This window comes from Onychomys torridus, chromosome 8 (genome assembly GCF_903995425.1).
Source record: "Onychomys torridus chromosome 8, mOncTor1.1, whole genome shotgun sequence".
Taxonomy (NCBI): Eukaryota; Metazoa; Chordata; class Mammalia; order Rodentia; family Cricetidae; genus Onychomys; species Onychomys torridus.
The window spans coordinates 109,600,704-109,621,801 of record NC_050450.1 but is presented as its reverse complement, the minus strand read 5'-3'; the positions used below and the strand labels follow the sequence as shown (position 1 = coordinate 109,621,801).

Sequence of the window (21,098 nt, the reverse complement as noted above, 5' to 3'; positions counted from 1 at the left end):
TATCCACGTTTGCCTCCATCTTCTGGCTGCTATGAGTGTAAGTTTACAGACATCTGTTCCAAGCCCACTTTCAGTTCTCGGGTGTGTACCCACAAGAGGAATTGCCAGATCATACAGTAATTCTAGTTTCAATTTTTTTGAGGAACTGCCAAACTATTTTTCACAGCAGTTGTACCATCAGTGGTGAGGGTAAGGGAGTCCCTGATTTCTCCATAGCCTTATCATGTATCCATAGCATCTGATTGGGCTAGGCTGGGGGGGGGGGGGGGTGCTGATAGCAAATTCCTATTAGGAGCAAAGATGCACCTGGTGCCAAGAAAAGCTGAGCAGCTGTTCACGTATGTGTTGAGCTCACTGTACCTTCTGTGGAGAAATGCCAGATCACATCTTTTGCCAATTTTAATTAGGTTTTCATTGTTGTGTGTGTATATATATATATATATATATAGTGTGTGTGTGTAGTGCACATGTGTGTATATATGTGTGTGTGTGTGTATGTGTGTGTACACACACACACACACATGCACACACATGTGTTACAAACTTTTCTGGTCACCTCATTTCATAAAGATCTGCTTGTGCTAGAGAATGTGGGAATCCTTTCCTGGTTATTGTCATCCCTTTTCAGCAGAGCTGGTCCAGGTGTTTCAGGACCCTGAAGAAGGTGCTACAACTCTCTTGTACCCTGCAGGGCATCTTTCTTCTTCTCATCTCCCTGTGAGGAAGGAGCCTTGTTCTTATCTCTTATTGTCACCTCAGTGAGATCCTGAAGTGCCCAAGCCAGATACCCTGATGTCATACTTGGGAACTGGGCAAAGTGGAGAGCCCTCTACACTAAGAATACCAGCAAGCCTAGCCTGTATCTCTCCACTACTGTCCCTGTGCCCCCAGCAGAGGTAGAGGAGAAGGTATGAAGTGACCAGATGCCTGACACCCATCCCTTGCTCACCAGCAGAGGTGACTTGTTTTATGCCCTGGATTTATAGCATCCCTGAAAATTGTAGCATCCCTGAAACTGCCAAAGGTTGCTTTTCTTCCAAGGCAGCTCTGGATTTCTTATAATGAGTCCTAAGCTTAACAACATCTCCTGTCTCCTGAGGGAAACCATGACCCTGAGGCCTCTGGTCCTCTCAAGCTTTTTTGCTCATGTGAGCTTGTTGTAGTGGTAAGAGGGGAATGATCAGGCAGGGTTATTTTATATCTTGTTGGGGTCATAGGAAAAGGGAGATATATGTACTCAGAATCACCTGCTGCCCGGTTGCATCCCTGTTTGGGGACCCAGCTCACTGACCACTGAACATGTTACATTTTACATCTTGACAGGTGAAAACATAGGATTAGTCCAAGAGTAAATAAATAGCCATTTAAATGATGATAAAACCCATGACTATAAGTTCCTAAAGCATGGAAGCCTTGTAAGTGCTGTCTTATAGGAAACCGAACTTAACCCCAAGCAGAAACAAGTTCTTAAATTAGCACCTGCCTGAAGGGCTAGAGTCATTGGAGCTGCCCACTTACTCAGAACCCTGTTGCTTGCTCTTCCTTGGCTCCTCCTATATTGCCAAGTCCACCACTAGTCAGCCATTCAGTACATGTGTCCACAGGTGGTCTATACCTATACGTGTGTGTGTGTGTGTGTGTGTGTGTGTGTGTGTGTGTGTATGTGTGTGTGTGTGTGTATGTGTGCGCGCACGCGCGCGCGCGCTGCAGATTGATGTACTGTGCTAGACTTTACTCAGCCTTGACCAAGCTTAACATCCCTTCAAGATAAGAGCCACAAAGACACTAGGAATAGAAGGAACATTCCTCACTGTATTCAAGGCTGTGTGCCGTAGCTGTAGCTAGAGATAACATTAGACAGAGTGAAGAAAATAAAAAACATTTCTTCTAAAATATCAGTGAAATAAAGGTATCCACTCTACTTTTTCAGTGTGGTGCTTGAAAGTCCAACCTAGAGCAATAGCAAGAGGAAGAAAAGGAATGAAATAAGAAAGCAAGAAGTCAATTTATTCCTATTTGCACCCAATATTATCCTATACTTAAAGGACACCCCCAAAAAACTCCACCAAAACACTTTTACATCTGTTAAACACTTTCAGCAAAGGATCAGGAGTTAAAACCCACTATAAAAATCAGTAACTTTTTATACACCAATAAGGAACTTACTAAGAAATTTTCATAATAACATCACTAAAAATACCTAAAAACCACCCTAATTAGGAAGATGAAGGACCTCTACAAGAGAACTCTTAAAACTGGGAATTGACTTGAAGACAATTTGAAGATGAAAAGACCTCCCATGCTGATGAATTGGGAAAATTAATACTGTGAAAATGGCTATATATAGTGATATTTTATTTGTATTGAAATGTGATTTTATTTGTATGTCAATAAAGTTGCCTTGAGGTCAGAGCAAGCCAGAGCAGAAGCTGGGCAGTAGTGGTGCATGCCTTTAATCCCAGCACTTGGGAGGCAGAGCTAGGCGGATCTCTGTGTGTTCAAGGACACAGCCAGCATGGCAGACACACGCCTTTAATCTCAATACCAACCATAGAAGACCTGGAGGTCTGTACAAACAGGCAGTGACGAGGAGGTCATGTGGCTGGGTTTATAACCAATGAGAAAACAGAACAGAAAGTCTTTAAATAGACAGGACACACAGAAGTAGGTCTCTTGTGGAGAGGAAGAACAGCAGAAGCAGTGAAGGGTAAGGTTTTCCGCTCTTGCTCTGACCTCGTGGTTTTTAACTCTGCAATTGGTTCTGTGTTTCTTATTTAACAAGCCAGTTACATCTACAGCTATACCACCAAATTATTTTACAGATTTATAGCAATCCCTATAAAAACTCCAATAATGCCAGGCGGTGGTAGTGCTCACTTAATCCCAGCACCTGGGAGTCAGAGGCAGAAGGATATCTGTGAGTTCGAGGCCAGCCTGGTCTACAGAGTGAGTTCCAGGATGGCCAAAGCTACACAGAGAAACCCTGACTCAAAAAAAAAAAAAAAAAAAAAAGAAAGAAAGAAAGAAAGAAAGAAAAATCAGGTAACAAAAAATTTACATAAAAGCATAAAGGACTCTTAAGAGCCAAAGCAATCTTAAGCAGAAAGCAATGGTATAGTTATCATAATACCTGATTTCAAATTATACTACAGAGCCATAATAACAAAACACAGTGGTACAAAATCAGGCATACAAATCAATGGAGTGGAAGATTTATAAATCAGACTTCTTTGGACCACCAACTCCTGAATAAAGACACAGACTTTTTATTAATTATGAAAGCTTGGCCTTAGCTTAGGCTTGTTCCCAACTAGCTCTTATAACTTAAATTAATGTGTTTGTATTAATCTACATTCTGCCACGTGGCTCATTATCTCCTACTGTGTTGCTAGTGAATCTCTTATGTCACTTTTTCCCCAGAGTTCCTCTCTTTGCCTGGAAGTCCCACCTATCCTCTCTTGCCTAGCTGTTGGCCATTCAGCTCCTTATTAAACCAATTGGAAGGTGACTTAGGCAGGTGAAGAAGGGAAGACCAGAGACACATCTTTACACAGTGATCAAATATCACACAAGATAAACCATACTGTAAGAGATCAGTATTGTCTCAGGATACCCCAAGACCAAGTTCTCAGCACAAAGATTTATTTGCCCCAAAGGGACAAAAGGTAGGGATAAGGGACAAAGACAGGAGATAGAGGATGGAGGAGAAGGGGAAGAGAACAAGGGAGAGGGGGCAAGGGGTACTTGTCCCAGATGGGGCCAAAGGACTGTCTCTGAGGAGACAAATGGGGAAAATGGCAGTTTATAAAGGTTAAAGGGGGAAACCCTGTGTTAGGATGAGGTGTTTAATTTTAATTGGACTTATTAATTCGGTGAGCTAAAGGGGGCTTTAGATTGCTGGACTTCAATACTTTGATAGCTGGACCTTGATAGTTAGCCTCAGGAGAAGGAAGTAGCCAAATAAGGGAATAGGCCTGGAGGCAAGCTTCAGAAATGTAATCTAATGGTTTTTAGCAAGGCAGAGGGGAGAGGGGAGAAGGGCAGGGCCTGCCAGAGCCATGTTTGCCAGGCTCAGGCTGGCTAGAGTCCTTTCACATGCAGCCACAGCCACCTAATTAAAATTTTTTAAGTATTTGTTTTTAATTCCTGAATATGGGTGTTTTGCCTGAATGTATGCAGTGCCACTGGAGGCCACAATGTGGTACCTGATCCCCTGGAACTTACAGATGTTTGTTAGCAGCCATGTGGGTACTTGGAACTGAACCCAGATCCTCTAGGAGAGAGCAGGTTCCCTTAACTGCTGACCCATCTCTCCAGAGATGCCAAAAACACATTGAAGAAAAAACTGTGCCTACAACAATTGATGCTGGGAAAACTGGCATGCACTCTATCAACTGAACTACATCTCCAGCTTGAAAGTATTTTCTTAGTATTATTTTTCGAGTGCTTATTACTAGTACCTAGAATCCAGTTGAATTTTTGCTTTGCTGACCTCACTTATTGACAAAGATTTTTTTTTTTTTTTTGGTGTGTGTGTGTGTGTTTTCTCCTTGGGGTTTTTTATTTACATAATCATGTAATCTTCAAATAGAGTTTCTTTCCAAAATGGGTTCTATTTATTAATTGTCCACTTGCACTGGCTAGAATTTCCACTCACAGTGTTGAACAAGGATTGTAGATGTAACCGTCTTGTTAAATAAGAAACACAGAACCAATTGCAGAGTTAAAAACCACGAGGTCAGAGCAAGAGCGGAAAACCTTACCCTTCACTGCTTCTGCTGTTCTTCCTCTCCGCAAGAGAGCTACCTCTGTGTGTCCTATCTTTTTTATAGATTTTCTGTTCTGTTTTCTCATTGGTTGTAAACCCAGCCACATGACCTCCTATGGTTGGTATTGAGATTAAGGCGTGTGTCTGCCATGCTGGCTGTGTCCTTGAACACACAGAGATCTACCTAGCTCTGCCTCCCAAGTGCTGGAATTAAAGGCGTGCACCACTACCGCTCAGCTTCTGTTCTGGCTTGCTCTGACCTCAAGGCAACTTTATTGACATACAAATAAAATCACATTTCAATACAAATAAAATATCACTATAAGGGATAATGAGAACAGACATTCCTGACCTCAGGGGCAACCTTCCAACATCTTATCATGTTAAGTATGGTATCAGCTGTGGGTTTTTCTTAAGCTCTCCTTAGCAAGTTCAGGAAATACATTCGACTCTTAAAGCAGTATCCCTTTTATGTATTTTTGAGGTAAGGTCTCACTGTGGCGCTCTAGCTGACCTGGAACTTGCTATATAGGCCTCACACTCACAGAGATCGGTCTGCCTCTGCCTCCTGAATGCTGAGATTAAAGGCAAGCACCATGCTTGGCAAGTATCCCCATTTTAGATGTAAAAGCCGAGGCTCAGAAAGGTTAAACCACCTTCCCCTGGGTTACAGACCTTGTCAAGAGCTAGCAACTCCAGAGAGTAGCACTTGAGGCTCTAAACTGGAACCATTAGCAAGGCCTCTCCAATGGGGCAGAGCTTCAGCCTTGGGACAACCTCTGGTTCTGTCTTTTTGGACATCCAAATCTAGTATAAGGATTCTAGCTCCAGGAAGCAGGAAGGACAGTGATGGGGTAGATGACTGTACCTTTTAACAGATTTAATCCTTAAGCCTGAAGTTGGATGCTTTTAGGGTTCCCAGGGTCCTATTGTGTGTCAGTCAGTATTGGAACACATAGACCCACCTCGTTTGAGCTCCCCACATGTGGCACCTGAGTGTGAGTGTAGATTATCAGAACTACCAGATACCCTTGATAAGAACCTGGAAGAAATCCCTTACTCCTCTTCCAACATCTGGCTGCCTGTCAGATGTCTGGTGTCAATGACTCTCAGGGACTGAAGCTGCCCAGGTAGGACCTGACTTTGAAGGCACCGAGGGAAGAAGGCTTTTATAGAAATGATATTGGCATGGTCCCTTGCCCATGGGTCCCTCATCTGCTTGAGCTGCCACCTCTAAGCTGTTGAGGGTGGACATAGAAACTTGTCCAGGCACTCCTGGATCCTAGCTCCCCCAGTTGTCAGTGTCTGCTCTGTCCCTTGTGCCTCCCCCACTGCCTGAACAGTCTGTCCCTGACTCCCCATTGAAGCAGCCTGCAGACATCCTTATAAAAACAAATTTAACTCTCTTCCTTTTATTGGGACAGATAGAAAGAAATTGATGAGAGAGCGAGAGAGGGGGGTGAAGGAGAGAATATACCTCATTTCTTTTTGACAGCCATTTCTTTGGAGGGAGATTGTCACTCCAGTAGGAACTGAACCAGACTTTAGGGAGGAAGGGTCCCTTTGATGTCCTTTTCTTGGTGTGAAGTGCTTAAAAGCCTAGGACCTTGGGTTCTCTGTACCCTGGGATGTGGTGTGGTAGTCACCACTGATAACAGGCCTGCTCAGCCACCATAGCCTGGATCTTAGCCACATAGCTGACCTTCACCACTCAAATGGGCACTAAAACCATAGAGATCTGTTTGAGTGCAGTGGCCTTGAGGTGGTCATCATGCCTTAGACACTCACCACTGGAGAGTCCTCCTGCTACTGTAGCAGAAAAAGGGGACCGCTAACCAGGGCAGACTCCTGAAGCAGATGACACAGAAGAGGGCTTTCAAGGATTGTGGCCTTCTTCCCCATGGGGCAGACCTGGCTTAGAGATTCTTCCTCACTGTTGTCTTCTTTGAGAGCTGACTTTTTTATTTTTTTGAGCTAGAGTTTCGTGTAGCCCAGGCTGACCTTGAACTCCTGATCTTACAGCTGTAGCCTCCTGAGTGTTGAGATTACAAGTGTGGTTTTAAAATTGTTTAAACATTGATTGATCGGTCAATCGGTTGATTGATTGATTGATCCTCTATGTGAGAATGCTCCTTCCATCATGTGGAGGTCAGAGGACTGCTTGGGAGAGACTGTTTTCTCTTTCCATGTCAGTTTCTAGAGACTGGGCTCAAGCTATCAGGCTTGGTGGCAAGAACCTTTATTCATTAAACCTAATTTAAATTTTTTTCTTTTTATTACTTATGTATTCATTCATGTGTATGTTTACATTGGCATACCAGTGCTTAGATTATAGGTGTGTGTTACCACATCCAACAAGATTTGGCTGCTCTTTTGCCTTTCTGATATAGACGTTTGTCCTGAGTTCAGCTGAAGCTGGACCCAGACCATTTGAAATCAGGGAAATGCAAGCTTATTGAAATCTTCCTACCAGGAGGTTCACTGTGGGCACCCCACATCAGTGTGGGAGGGTGTCCTAGGGAAGTGCCTTTTAACTAAAAACATGTTGGTCAGGGGTTTTAAAGGATGCATAGGAGTTGGCTACTAAGAAGGCAGAGCAGTGTATGAAAATGCATGGGTATGTTCCAAGTGCATGGAAAGCCCAGAGTTATAAGCAATGGAGGCACAGAGCTTAAATGAGTACTGTGGTGTACTAGATTTGGTGCCTAGTGATTCATGCACTTTATCTCAGCTGATCCTCTTGACAGCCCAGACTTCTCTTGGCAGAGCACTGGGTTTTGCCAAATGCTGAGCATCTATTTAGGTTCTTGTCCTCAATCCATTTCTGGTGCATTTGTCCTGGGGTAAATACCACCTACTCATGAGTATGGTCCTTTTCTGTGACGGCTAAACTCAGTTCACTAGCATTTTGTTGGATCTATTCATAAGGAACATGTGTGTGCTGCTTTCTTGTGTTGTTTTGTTTTTTGCCTGGCTTTGATCTGGTGATCCTGGCTACATAGAGTGATTTAGAAAGACTTCTCTGCACAACTGTTTTTGGAAAAGATTGTGAAGAGTGTGTTGGTTCTTTAAGCATTTGGCAGCATTCACCAGCAACCCACCTGGGCTTTTTTTTTTTTTTTTTTTTTGTGAGAAGGCTCAATAGAAATTACTCAGGTTTTCTGTCTTGAGTCAATCCTGACATTTATGCCATTCTAGGAAGCCATATTCAGCTTCAGTACCTAGTTGTCATTGGTATTCTTTCATGCTGCTTCAGATTTCTTTTCTTGTAGTTAACGCAGTGTGTTTACTGTCTGTCCCCACACACAGCTTCACCTCCTGCATAAGCAGAGGGTTCTCTGATATGCTTAGCAGTGAGCATCAGCTGGAGAGTGGAGACCTGGAAGTGGCCTCAGTTAATTTCCTCCTGTCTGTCTTGTGGGCCAGTCTCTGAAGCATGCTTTGAATCCTAGTACCCACAAAGAAGGGGCATAAATTCTTTTGTCATTTTCTTAATGACACATGAGCAACAGACTGTAGGCTGTTTCTAACAAGCTGTCCTTTTGTGTAATGACATTGGTGCTAATTGCTCTTAGGTGTACACCTCCCACGGCCCCACAGTGATCATGCCAACGTGGTTCTGCTCTCGGGCCTGGTTTTCTCATGTGGGCCCATTTGATGAAGGAGGACAGGTAAGTAACACCCAGTAGAACTTGGGCTCTTTGTGGGTTCCCCCGCAGGTCAGGGTTTTCAGGAAATTACTTCCCAGCATTCCTGTGGTATTTATAATTTTGCTAACTGCAGTGGATTTTGGTAAACATGCCCTGATCCACTTCTCTGGTGGGTTCTGCTCTCGGGCCTTGTTTTCCCATGTGGGCCCATTTTATGAAGGAGGGACAGGTAAGTAACATCCAATAGAACTTGGACTCTTTGTGGGTTCCCCTGCAGGCCAGGGTTTTCAGGAAACTACTTCCCAGCATTCCTGTGGTATTTATAATTTTGCTAACTGCAGTGGATATCGATGAACATGCCCTGATCCACTTCTCTGATGCATCTTTGTCTATGGGCCCACAGTACCTCATTCTGGATAATGGCTGTTGGTGGGAAACTGTAGGTGGTAAGGAAGGTGTTAGCTAGGTTGTCTCTATCCCTGGCTCTATTGGACCCTCAGGGCATATCTCCACCTACCTGTGAAAATGAGCCCAGGACTGGGTTGTATCCTGTAGGGAGTTGGCTGACTGGCCATTTGGCCATGATGTTCTTCCAAGCCCCTGCCTGGCAACAGTGAGCATTCTCATCCCCAGGCAACATCGCTGTATTGGTGAGCCTGACCCCAGCCTGAGCTGAGCCCTTCCTCAGATCTGTTTTGTATTATTTACTCTCCATTTTGGAACCGGTTTGAGTAGGTCTTGATTTTTCTATCCAAAATGTTCCCACCTCCACATCTTCCTGTTTGCTAAGGGTGTGTGATACAGCTCAGAGACTTGTCTTGAGTTTTGTTACTTGTGTACATTAATGTTTGATATGGGGGATGAGGAAGTGAATTTTCATTATGGCCATAATTGTTCTGCTTGAGAGAAGTGTACTTTCACCTCCCTGTCCCTCTGCTTATTTCCTGGTTCCTGGTTCAACATCGCCCCCTTCTGCCCATGATGTTAAAGTACAGCCTCATAACAGACTACTCAGGTGATACTCTTCCCTTTTATCTCAGCCTGCCTTGTGTTCTGACACCCAGCCTCTGCCCTGTTCAGCATCTCACTGAGGGCCTCCTGAAAAGCTAGCCTACCATCCTCTTATTCTCTGTTTTGGTGAGCTTTCCACTCCCAAGGCCATGCAGCTCTGTGCTCACTGATTATCCCCTGATTGTGTCTGTTGATAGTTTGCCCCAAAACCTTTTCTGCCCCACAAAGAATTTAAGGCAGAACTGAGACTTCAGACCCACATCTAGCTAACCCTCTGCTTCATCCTCATGTCTGTCTTAGAGTTCATGTCTTATCTGCTGAGAAAACAAGTTGCTAATTTCCATTTCTTTTGTGTGACCTGAACTACCTTAAATTACCCTTGAGTGTCAAGAATGGATTCTTTTACTGAGACAAAGTCTGGCTGTGGTGTCAGCTTGAGCACTAGCTTCTGGGCTCAAGCAATCCAGTGAGCTCTGCCTCCCAAATAGCTGGGCCCACAAGTGCCACCACACTTGACTCTGAGCAAAACAGCCTTCCATAGCATCTGACAGCCTGGGTCAGTACCCAGCATAGTGACCACTGTCCTCTGCCTTTTTCAGGGGGTACCAGAGGACCTGTTGTTCTTCTATGAGCACCTTAGGAAAGGGGGTGGCGTCTTCCGGGTGGACCACAACCTGCTCCTCTACCGCTACCACTTGTATGCAGCCACACATTCAGTCCTTGAGTAAGTAGAACATACCAAATTCTGGAGATACCTGGGATGGTTCAAGAACAGGTGAGATGCTGATGTGGCCAGGCCCAGATCACTTGTAAGTCACTGGTGGGATATAGGGCATATCACTAAAGTGTTAAGGGTGAGGTCAAAGTGTACTGTAGTACCTTGTAGGAAGCACTTCAGGGCCACTAGATGTCAGTGCCAAAGCCAAACACCAGTTTCCCTGATGGTGTGAAGTGAAGGCTTACTCTCAATTTGTTTTCTTTGCTCTTACCTAGCATGACTCACCATGGGATCCAGGAGGTCTGGCAGGTTAACCATGGTGGAAGGAGTTGTGACAGCTGGTGGCTGAGCTATCCATAGCTGATGAGCCCCTTCCACTTGTCTTTGGCTGGCCAGCTGTCCTTGGCCCTCCAAGCCCACTGATTAAAGATGTGGAACCAGGCTTGCTCTTAGTGTAAAAGAGAGAGCTTGTTAACTCTTCAGTCTGCACTGTGGATGAGAATGAGTGGTAGACCATGTTTCTCACTAAGTGGTCAAACTTCAGTCACATTAGCACATGAGGTTCAGCAATGCATATGAAACAGATACAGCAAGAGTAAAACTGTTTTAAAAATCAACTAGTGTGGTTTACATCATCCCATGTAAACTATACCTGAATTCAAACACACAGCACTGTTTCCAAAGAAGGAACCCCTTCCCACTATCCACTGATAGAGGTAGAAATTAGTGGCAAAGCACTGTGTGAGCTATCTGGATACCAAGGTGCAGGTGTTTCTGGTGCTGATTCTACTGGCTGATTGAAACACTACACTCACCTCACACATCATCACTCATCATCCTGTAGGGCACGTGAGTGTGAGATGCCTTGAGATCATATGGTCATTTGTGCAAGGGAGGTCCATCCCATGCTCATCTGTGAGGCTCAAGACACATGGGTGGTGACTTGCAGCCCACCCAGCAGGCACTCATCATGCCCCTCAACAGAGCAGCCTGTGTATACAGAGTTCACTCCTTTATGTTTGCACAGTAAGCTTTACCACCCACAGCATAAAAATAAGTGATCTAATAGGAGTTTCTGTGTTGGATTAAAGTCTTTAAGCTGTGAGCTGCAGCACCTCTCAGGATAACAGCTGTAATTATAACCTGAGGTTTGCTTAAGAGTTGCATTTGTCTAAACTATGAGAAGTCTCCAGGTGGCAATGTCTTGATTCTGTCATTTTTATTTCAAGCTCAAAATGGCCAGAATTTGTGTCATTTATCTTTGTGTATGTGTGGCATACCTCAGATACCAAAGGACATATAGGAGAATAGCATCTTTAGGAAATCAAACATTCCTTAAACTTGTGAGCTGCGGAACCTACTATGTTGCCCCTTCATCCCCTTTATACATGTACTGATGTTTCATCTTACAGACAGTATGTTTAGCCTCCTATGATACACATGCTGCCTATACTCTGCAAGCTGCTTGCTTCCTAGTGTCACAGTTGAGGTCTGTAGAGAAGTATGTTTCTGACCTTGTTCCCAAGGAAATAGGATACTGGATTTATGCCTTTATCAAATATTTGGAGAGAACCAGATAAGGCCCTTTCCCCAGATGAGTATAGCAATAGGATGTGTCTCAAAAGTAGGGATGAGGGGACCAGACATGGCACCACTGGTGTCCTAACCCCTGGTATCCAGCCTGAGACTACCTGTGCTGGTGTGGTACCTGTATGCCTCTAGCAAGGTTTTTATAGCCTTTTTTCTAGCCACAGATGCTGCTGACCAGTGGCTGTGCCTTCTGGGAATAGGGGCCCTTCCCTCCCCACCAGCCATCACTTACCCATGGACTCCTGTGTAGTAGCACAATGCTGAGTCTGATGTTCCAGCGTCTTCTCAAAAAGTTGCAGAAACCTAGGTATATGGGTCCAAGAAAACCAGTTCCCTAGCTACTGACCCCAGCTCTAAGTTGATGGTCTCTTAAAAAAAAAAAAAAGACAGACTTGCTGGGTGCCAGATGATACGTTCTCTAGGCAGAGTCCTAGGAGAAACAAGGCCAGTACAAGATGTTGCTAGCAAGGCACAGATGTCCAGCAGTTTCTGCATCATATCTTTTTATAACTGCCTGGACCCCCACCCCCAACCCCTATCACAGGCCACCTAACAAAACTCAGGATGCCAAGGACCTTATGTGCCTAGAGCCCAGTTGTGGTGGACATGTTTGTAATTGCTGTATGAAATCATTGGTGCCAGTGTTTGGGGGAACTACATTGACTTCAGTCTACAGTTAAACCCACCATCCTGCAAATAAACTTCACAGATAGAGCATGGCAGGATCAGGGTTTTTCTCACACAGACACCTAATGGACCCAGTCAGTGTGTGAGCAGGATATCATCAACACATCATCTGTGCTTGGTCTCTAGCAAGAGCTACTGTTGGACACATTTACTTACCTATGGCCATGCCACATACTTATATGCAGAAATGCACATGGGTAATCACTGCACATATACATGTATATCACACAAGTGCCCTGTACATATACTTTCATGGATTTGGTGCATACACATGCATACAGTGTACATCATGTCTTGCTCAGACACTGACCAAAACAGACCTCTTGTAGTGACCAAAGATATGGGGACAAACTCTCAGGTTGTCCTCAGAGCTTAAGTAAGGACAAGCAGCCCTCTAGGCAGGGCATTCCTTGAGGAGCCTGAGATAACAGAGGGGCTTAGTAGCCCCTGCTACATCTCCTCTGTGGATATAGCCATGAACCCTAACAGTGGGCTGTCTCCAAGCAGGTCTCCTGAAAAGGCCCTGGCAGAAGGCAGACAGGAAGGGGGAACACTTGTGGCTAGGATGAGTTTGGAGGTTGGCCTGCTGGCATACCACAGGGTCTGAGCAGCCTGTGCCTGGAGTTCCCTCACACTCACTTTGTCAAGAACCCTCACCCACACTTAGGCAGAGCAGACAGGCATGTCACTACCTCTGCTGGGGGTGCCTCAAAAAGGCAAGTCTTGCTTTTTAAACCTTTGATTCTACCCTTCTGCCTTTTGCTCCCATATTGAAACTGTCTGGACCATCACACTAAAGTTTGCTGAGGGATAAAAATCAGAAGGACCATTCTTGGCTTACAACATTGATGAAATATCAGACCCTTGCTTGAGGCCTGTGCTGTGAGATCAAGGTTCTCACTCTTAGGGTCTTCCATTTCCTTGGGTGACATTATGGCTCCAGAAAGGTACACTGTATGGGGCTGAAACATGTCCTCTTTGTAACTTTGTCTTATACAGGGGACACTGCAGCCATAGAGAGGATTGGTAAGGGTTCACAATTAAATGTTATTCACTTATGTGGTTCCCCAGAACCCCTAGGGAATCCCCTACCAAAAATCACTGAGCTCAGCACAACCCTAATTAGAACGTTTTAATATGGGAGGTCTCAGGAAAATGCTTTGATGTGGGTAGTGACACAAGAGATGCAGCCCTGAATACAAAGGAGGTGCCATCCAAAGGACCAGAGAGTCAGGGTCTGGGCAGAGAGACAGGGCTGGAAGGCCTGACCCTAAGATGAGGAACAGCAGGTGAGTAGAGCTCAGGGGGCCTGAGAAAGAACCAACCCTGGAGATCTGCATCCAAGGTCTTACTGCCCGGGAACAAGTCTGTCTGTGCCCAAAAAGGGACATCTTTGGGACTGTCTCTGAGGCAGAAATTTTACTTCCTAGTGTAAACTTGACTTTTTACCCAGACCTTTCTTGTGAGTATTGACTAACCTGGGAAATTGGACCAGGGTTATTGGGTCCACTGTAACTCCCTTTTCACTTTCTAACTCAAAAGGACTAGTTTCCATATCTAGAATTTGGGGCCTGGGGAGTTTGCTCTGACAGTGAAATGTTTGCTACAGAAACATGAGAACCTAAGTTCAACCCCAGCACCCACATAAAAAGCTAAGAGTGGCAACACACACCTGTAATACTAGTGCCGAGAAGGGAAACTAGAGGATCCCTGGAGCTCATTGGCTAGTTAGTCTTGCTGAGTTAGTGAGCTCAAGGTTCAACTTGGTCTCAAAAAATAAGATAATGATAAAGATACCTGACGCCAGCCACTGGCTTTTGTATGAATCTTCCTATATGTGCACACATGTATACATACCTGCCACATACTAGAGGCACTCATGTGCTAGTGGAACTGGCAACTATGGAGAGGCCCCATCCATCAAGTCTACATTTCTCAGGGTCCCACCTAGAAAGCAGGACCAATATGAGTGGCTTAAGGTTGCCCAAAGGTCATGCATGGGTTTACATGGTGGCTTGTGGTGACCTCTGTCTGTGACAGGTCTATGAATAGAGCCAGATCTCCCTTCGATATGGTTTAGACTTTGTGTGCCCCCACTCCTAAACAGGGTAAGCCTAAGTACACATGTGTGTCATTCATGTACGTCCCCAGGGCTAAGGGGTGAGGTGGCTCTGGAGCCCACAACATCTGGCCAGCCCTAGCTTTCCCTCTACTTGGCTACAGGATGACCATCTGGACCCATCGTGTCCACTTCCTGGAGGAACAAGTCCTACCTCATTGGAAGTTCTTCACCATTTGGAATGCAGGCAAGCAGGGACGTAGGTTATACCGCAGCCTGACTGCAACCAGCCGGCGCAAGGTAGGACCCTTTCCTCCTCATCCTATTGGCCACTATCCAGACTCCCACAATCCTATCACATCTTTATCCTATATCCATCATCATCATTTGACCTGCTGGCCCATGTTCACCCAGGTGGTGTCCTTCTGTGATGTTGATGAGAACAAGATCAGGAAGGGTTTTTACTGTCATGAGGACTCTCAGGTATGTAGCTATGTGGCAGAGCACCAAAGTACCTTACAGGGAAAGTTCGTCCATACCATGTCAGCTTTCCTTTACACTCATTCTGGCTCTTCACAAAAATGTAGCCCTCAGCCCTCAAAGAGTCTCCAGGATCCTTTAGGACTCTGCCCCTGTCCTCAGGGAGACTGCTACATATTCCTTCTATCTAAGCCTCAATGTTGGCATGCCAGAGTTGGTTCTTCGTGTGGTTATCAGGTATCTGGGGCTGCCAGAGACCAGGACACAACCACCTGTCCTACCCCTATTGGCCCAAGACACTCATCTGCTACTTGACCACAAGCTACTATGAGCAGAGGCTGTGGTTAGGATAGGTCCCAGAGAGCTCCTTCTATGTGAAGCCCTAGTGACTCATGGCTGGTACTATCTCTGTAGGAAAGACCCAAGCCGAAGGTCCCCATTCTGCATTTCCAAGCTGCCCAGTCGCCCTTTGTCATCTGTGTGAAGCTGGTAAGTGTTGGCCATGGCTGCAGGGCTCCTGGGTATCAGCCTTCCTACTCTGGCCATATGACCAAAACCAAGGATAAAACCTGACCATGGGCACTGGGGCAGCCCACTACCTATACCCTTATTGTAAATGAACTCTTACCCTGTGGCCCTAAAAACACCCTGAGCTAGGTTAGAGGCCACAGCTGTTGCTCTGTGGGCTGGAGGCAGCTGGGGAGTGGCCTGTGGATGCTAGAGGTGGGGGTGAGGTGAGCATGCCTGGTAACACCCTCATAAAGCTGTTCTCTATCCTTCCTTTAAACACTGAAAACCATTGTTCTGAGCCCAGCCACCACATTCAAAGTGCTGCGGTTCATGTTATTCAAAGGGCAGCCTTGCCCACATATAATAACAGCCTGGTGGTGACCAGTGGGGCCACAGGACCCTCCTTATCTGGTTCCTCTGCTTTTGGTCATGTGGGCATAGATGCCAAGCATCCTGTTTCTGTGGAAACCAAGGTTACTCGTGGTCAGTGCTAAACGGAATCCCACAGTCTTTCCAGGAAATGAGTCCCCAACAGCTGTGCCAAGCTGAAAATAACAAGACAGCAAGCTTCTTGCTGGAGCTAAGGCTGACCTTTCTTCATCTGGGTTCTGTTCCTTGGTTGGTCAAGCATGGCAGGCATTCCCTCTCAGGAGGCTGCTCTTTAGATATTATTCCCAGAATTCTTTAATGTGGTGACATTAAGTGATGACAGTGTAGTATTCTGCATAGGAAGTTCTTTCCTATACAGAACGTCATGTTTATTAACAGAAAGCATCCATCACAGTTCCCCTGGTCTGTGGAGGACTAGTGTGCCTGTCCATGTGACCTGCTCCAGGTCACTGACCATGTGCAGTCCTGCTGGTCAGTAGCCCTTTCTCCCATTGGTGGCTTTTCCTCACTGTAGTAAAATGGGCCTGTCTTTGCACTAAGGAGCTTCTGGGTATAGGCCGAGGCAGAGCCAAGCAGACCTTGTACCTCAGTCACTCTTGTCAAACTGCTCACCATTGGCCTCTGACACTGGCAGAGGATAGTCAGCATTCCTGCCACCCACCATCCTGCTCCAGCTTTGAGTCCAAGACAGTCTTCTTTCTGAAGATCTCACTGCAGACGCTGGCAAGTTGTCTGTGATTTGCTTGACAAATTTTGTTCTCTAATAGTTTTTCTCTTTCCAAGTCCTAATGGGAATTTCTAGATATCTACCTGGAGAGAGGCCATGGCCACCCTGAATGTTAGCAGCCCCAAGACAAGGTATTACCAGCTCCAAAGATAGTGCTGTCACTCTCTGTTACCAGTGATGGATATGGTGGGACTTCAGCCTCCAGCTGCAGCTGTCCACCACAGGTGTTGGGTCATACAGGGGATAGTAGATGGTGGGCCAAGCTATTGAGACAGTAGATGACATAGGTAGAACCTCAGCCTGTGTTTGAACCCATGGCTTCCAATCTTTGACAGCTCATTTCGGGTCATGGCAGGATTAGGCCTGGGTTCTAACCCCCCAAGAAAGTGAGACATGTCTAATTGTCTGCGTCTCCTGTGGAGTGATGTCACACAGTAGCAGATGATAATAGCCACACCTGGAAACAGGAACATAACAGCATTAAGCTGGTGATACTATGGAAAGACCTCTCCTTAACTCTGTTTCCACTGCTTACCAAGCATCTTCTAGCAGTCTGTAACATTTCTCTTAACACAGTAAGATAGACCTACTGCGATGTCTTATGTGTATGTGTGTGTGTGTGTGGTATCCTTGTTTGTGTTTGTGTATGCTAGTGGAGATCAGAGGTTGACACTGTCTTCTATTGCTATCATCATCATCATCATCATCATCGAGACAGGCTCTTTCACTGAACTTCCTGATCCAGCAAGACTAGCTAGCCAGCCAGCCAGCTCAAGGGGTTTTCCCGTCCCTGACTCCCCACTACTGGGATTGGCTGTATGCCACCACACCCAGCCTTTACAGTGGTGCTATGGATTGAACACAGGTCTGATGCTTGTGCAGAAAGCTTTGTGCTAAAGCCATTGCTAGCTCCAGAACTTTAATTTATAAACTGATGATACTTTTAGAGTAACTTACATTATTTGACTTTCCCCCTTGTAGAAGTTTGATTCATTCTGAGATGGATATTCTTGATCATGACATTTTACAGAGCACTGCTCACACCTTTATCTAGGACTTCTGCTTCTTAATTTTATCTGTGATACAACAAGAAGTTATTTTGATAGAGAGATTAACTAGGAATTCCTAGTTAATCTATTTTGTTCATCTGATTGTCCTAGCCTTGCATATTAGGCAGCCCATTCTCTTGATAGGGAATGCATTGGCTGAGATGGTCATTTCTGCTCCCTGGACTCTTTCTACCAATTACCTGCTCACATTCCAAGGCCTCACCACAGAGGGAGGCTACTCTTATTTTTCTCATTTAAATAAATTGCTGTATTGTGGCACATGACACACAGAAAATGGCTCAACAAAGGTTGGCAAGCACTGGCCTAAATGTCACATTTAGCCCTCCACCTGTTTCCATAAGTAGCCTTATTAGAATACAGAGGATGTGCACTCACAGAACAGTTACAACTTCCTTAAGGAACAGTGCAGATGTTGTTCCAAGGAGATGGGCACAGTGCCCAAACTGTCCTATGCAATGTGCCCAGCCTCAGAGAAGAGCTATGGGCAGCAGCAAGACACCACATGCAGCTCACAGCATGATGGCACCCACTGGTATGACACCTTCTTGGCATCAGCTTAGCACTATGTACACACACAGTAGGCTCATCTGTTTGCCACTCACGTGAATGGACTCCAACTTTTTGTTCTTATGTGTGGTTCCTCTCAGCACCTATGTGGTATAGACTATGGGATCTTGTTGGCATGTCAGGGCCCTTGCTTGTGGGAGTCAATAGTGTCCAGCTGTCATTATGCTGCTGTGAGCCTCCATTACTCTGGTTTATCCCAGAAGAGAAGTAGAAGTCAGGTTGTGACACCTCCAAAGGTCTGACTGTTTCTACCCTTTTGGAGAACTATCTTCCTGTGGTTGTGGGAATTTCTGACTTAAGGCTGAGCACCACTCATCTGGTGAAAATTTGGATTCCCCCTGCCATATTTATAATTCCCCCTGCCATATTTATAACTAGGCTTCCTCCTTTACTGGAGTGTGATGGCAGAATCCTCTACAGCTCTGGTGTTAACCCTCGTTGGCTTCATGTCCTGCAAACGCCATCTTCTTTCATGACTGTCTTCTCTCCCCCAGGAACACGTTAAATACAGGAGCATTTAGTGAGTAGTTCTGTGTTTAACAGTGCTAGGGCTCATGGGGGCAGAGTCTGACCTACCCTGGCCAGAGCCTGTTACTTCTCTGAATATGAGGAAGGGAAAGGAGAGGAAGTGAGAGGGAAAAGAGGAAGGGCAGCAGGTGTGGCCTCTGTGAACATTTCTGCTTTTCCAGGCAGAATGTCTTTCACTCGGGTGTCTTTCTTGTTCGTTCGTTCTTCCTTTCTTTCTTTCTTTCTTTCTTTCTTTCTTTCTTTCTTTCTTTCTTTCTTTCTTTCTTTCTTTCTTTCTTCTCTCTCTCTCTCTCTCTCTCTCTCTCTCTCTCTCTCTCTCTCTCTCTCTCTTTCTTTTTCTTTTTCAGACAGGATTTCTCTGTGTAGCCCTGGCTGTCTTGTGGAACTGGCTCTGTAGACCAGGCTGGCCTGGAACTCAGATCCACCTGCCTCTGCCTCCCAAGTGTTGGGATTAAAGGCATGCACCACCACCACCCAGCTCACTCAGGTGTTTCTATGCACTGGTAGCAATGATGGGACAAGATAGGGTCAGGGTCACAGCTCGGCTCAGAGGCCTCTTGTGGTGGCCCAAAGACAAGAGACTTAAGAGGAACAAAGTGGTCCCTCCTGTGTCCTGCCAGATTGCCCCAGACTCCCATCTACCACTAGTTGGGCTGTTTTAGCAAGATCATGCCACTTGTTCCCTTTGGGGGTTGGGGGATGACAGGTAAGAGGAATCAGAGGGTAGGCACTTGGCAAATCACAAAGTTCCTTGAATAGGCAGGGGGAAAGATGAATCAGCCTGGGCCAACTACCTCCCAAGAGCGCCAGGGCCGGCTGGAAAGGGTGTGTCTGTCTGTCTGTCTGTCTGTCTGTCTGTCTGTCTGTCTCTCTCTCTCTCTCTCTCTCTCTCTCTCTCTCTCTCTCTCTCTCTCTCTCTGTACCTCACCCTCTTGGTGACCAAAACAACTATGTAACAGCAGCACTAGCTCCTGCCCTCACCTCAGGCCCCTCCCCTAATCAGTAGAGGAGCAGAAGCTCATTGTGAGCCACCTGACAGGGAGGTTAAGTAGGCCCAATCCCAGCCACTGCAGCAACCTTTGCAAGCACCCCAGAGAGCAAGAGGAAGCCTGACTGAGCTGGATCTCCTCTCCCCATAGGACCTCACTGGGGGTGAGTTTGAAGACAACCTGAAATCACTGCACTTACAGGAAGGCCGGGACTTTGTTCACTTCAGCTGAGGCTGCCGCCGGATGATCCACACTGAAACACTGCAGGTTCTGAGCCTTGTTGCTCTACTTCCCTTACATGGACAACTGTTAGTTGAAGTGTGATCCTAATTAGTCTTAATAATAAAAACCAACCGGGAGCTATGGGGTGAAAGCTGAAAGATCAGAGCAGCAGAGCAGCCACTAGAGACTTCTCACCTCTATGCATCCTCAGGCCAAATGGGAGTTCCTGTCTCTGTAAATCCTCAGACTGAATGGTTGCCAAGATCCTGTCTTGACCCGCCTTATATTCTGTCTCCAACTCCTTAATGCTGGGGTCAAAGGCTTGAGCCTCCCATATGCGGGATTAAAGGTGTGTGCCACCACTGCCTGGATCTGTTTATCTTTTAGAGTGGTTCAATCTCCTGTAGCCCAGGGTAGCCTTGAACTCCTTATCTTCCTGCTTCCTCCTCCCAAGTGCTGGAATTAAAGGTGTGTGCCACAACTGCCTGGCCTCTATGGTTAACCAGTGGCTAGCTCCACACCCTGATGTCCAGGCAAGCTTTATTTGTCAGAAGACAAACAAAATATACATTTTCCCTCTTTTTATCTAAATCAAAAGTGATGGATTCAACTAACATAGAAAAACTATATATAATAAATACAAAAACTATATACAAATATATATAGGCAGTAATTACATTGACAATGTCTAGTCCATTAGCATTTGACAAATTCAAAGAAAATACTCTGTTATAATTATAGTTTTCCTTAGTTTTTTTTGTTTTTTGTTTTTTGTTTTCTTTCGGGACAGGGTTTCTCTGTGTAGCTTTGCGCCTTTCCTGGAACTCACTTGGTAGCCCAGGCTGGCCTTGAACTCACAGAGATCTGCCTGCCTCTGCCTCCCGAGTGCTGGAATTAAAGGCATGCGCCACCACCACCCGGCGGTTTTCCTTAGTTATAATGGAAAGTAAATTAGATACAAAACTTTAGACTCACCAAGATAATTATTTTCTCTAATTTTGCCAAATGTAAATGGATTAGTGTTACTGTAATTCTTAATAACTGTTTTTGTTGTATGTAGTTTAACTTTTAATTAGACAAAAAGGGTAAAATGCTGTAGAATAATCCTCTCGTACACTGTAAAGATTTGTCA

The 21,098-nt window shown here is 45.5% G+C and overlaps 1 protein-coding gene across 1 annotated transcript in view; it reads left to right on the top strand.

Moving 5' to 3' along the window:
• B3gntl1 (UDP-GlcNAc:betaGal beta-1,3-N-acetylglucosaminyltransferase like 1) overlaps positions 1 to 20,110 on the top strand; it is a 50,697-nt gene extending 30,587 nt beyond the window's left edge. Inside the window, exons 5-10 of the mRNA XM_036195343.1 lie at positions 8,344 to 8,439; positions 10,029 to 10,153; positions 14,648 to 14,783; positions 14,898 to 14,966; positions 15,378 to 15,452; positions 19,895 to 20,110. Coding sequence (XP_036051236.1) covers positions 8,344 to 8,439; positions 10,029 to 10,153; positions 14,648 to 14,783; positions 14,898 to 14,966; positions 15,378 to 15,452; positions 19,895 to 19,975 — 582 coding nt within the window. The 3' untranslated portion in view covers positions 19,976 to 20,110. The remainder of the gene's footprint in view (positions 1 to 8,343; positions 8,440 to 10,028; positions 10,154 to 14,647; positions 14,784 to 14,897; positions 14,967 to 15,377; positions 15,453 to 19,894) is intronic.
• Positions 20,111 to 21,098: the final 988 nt, after the last annotated feature.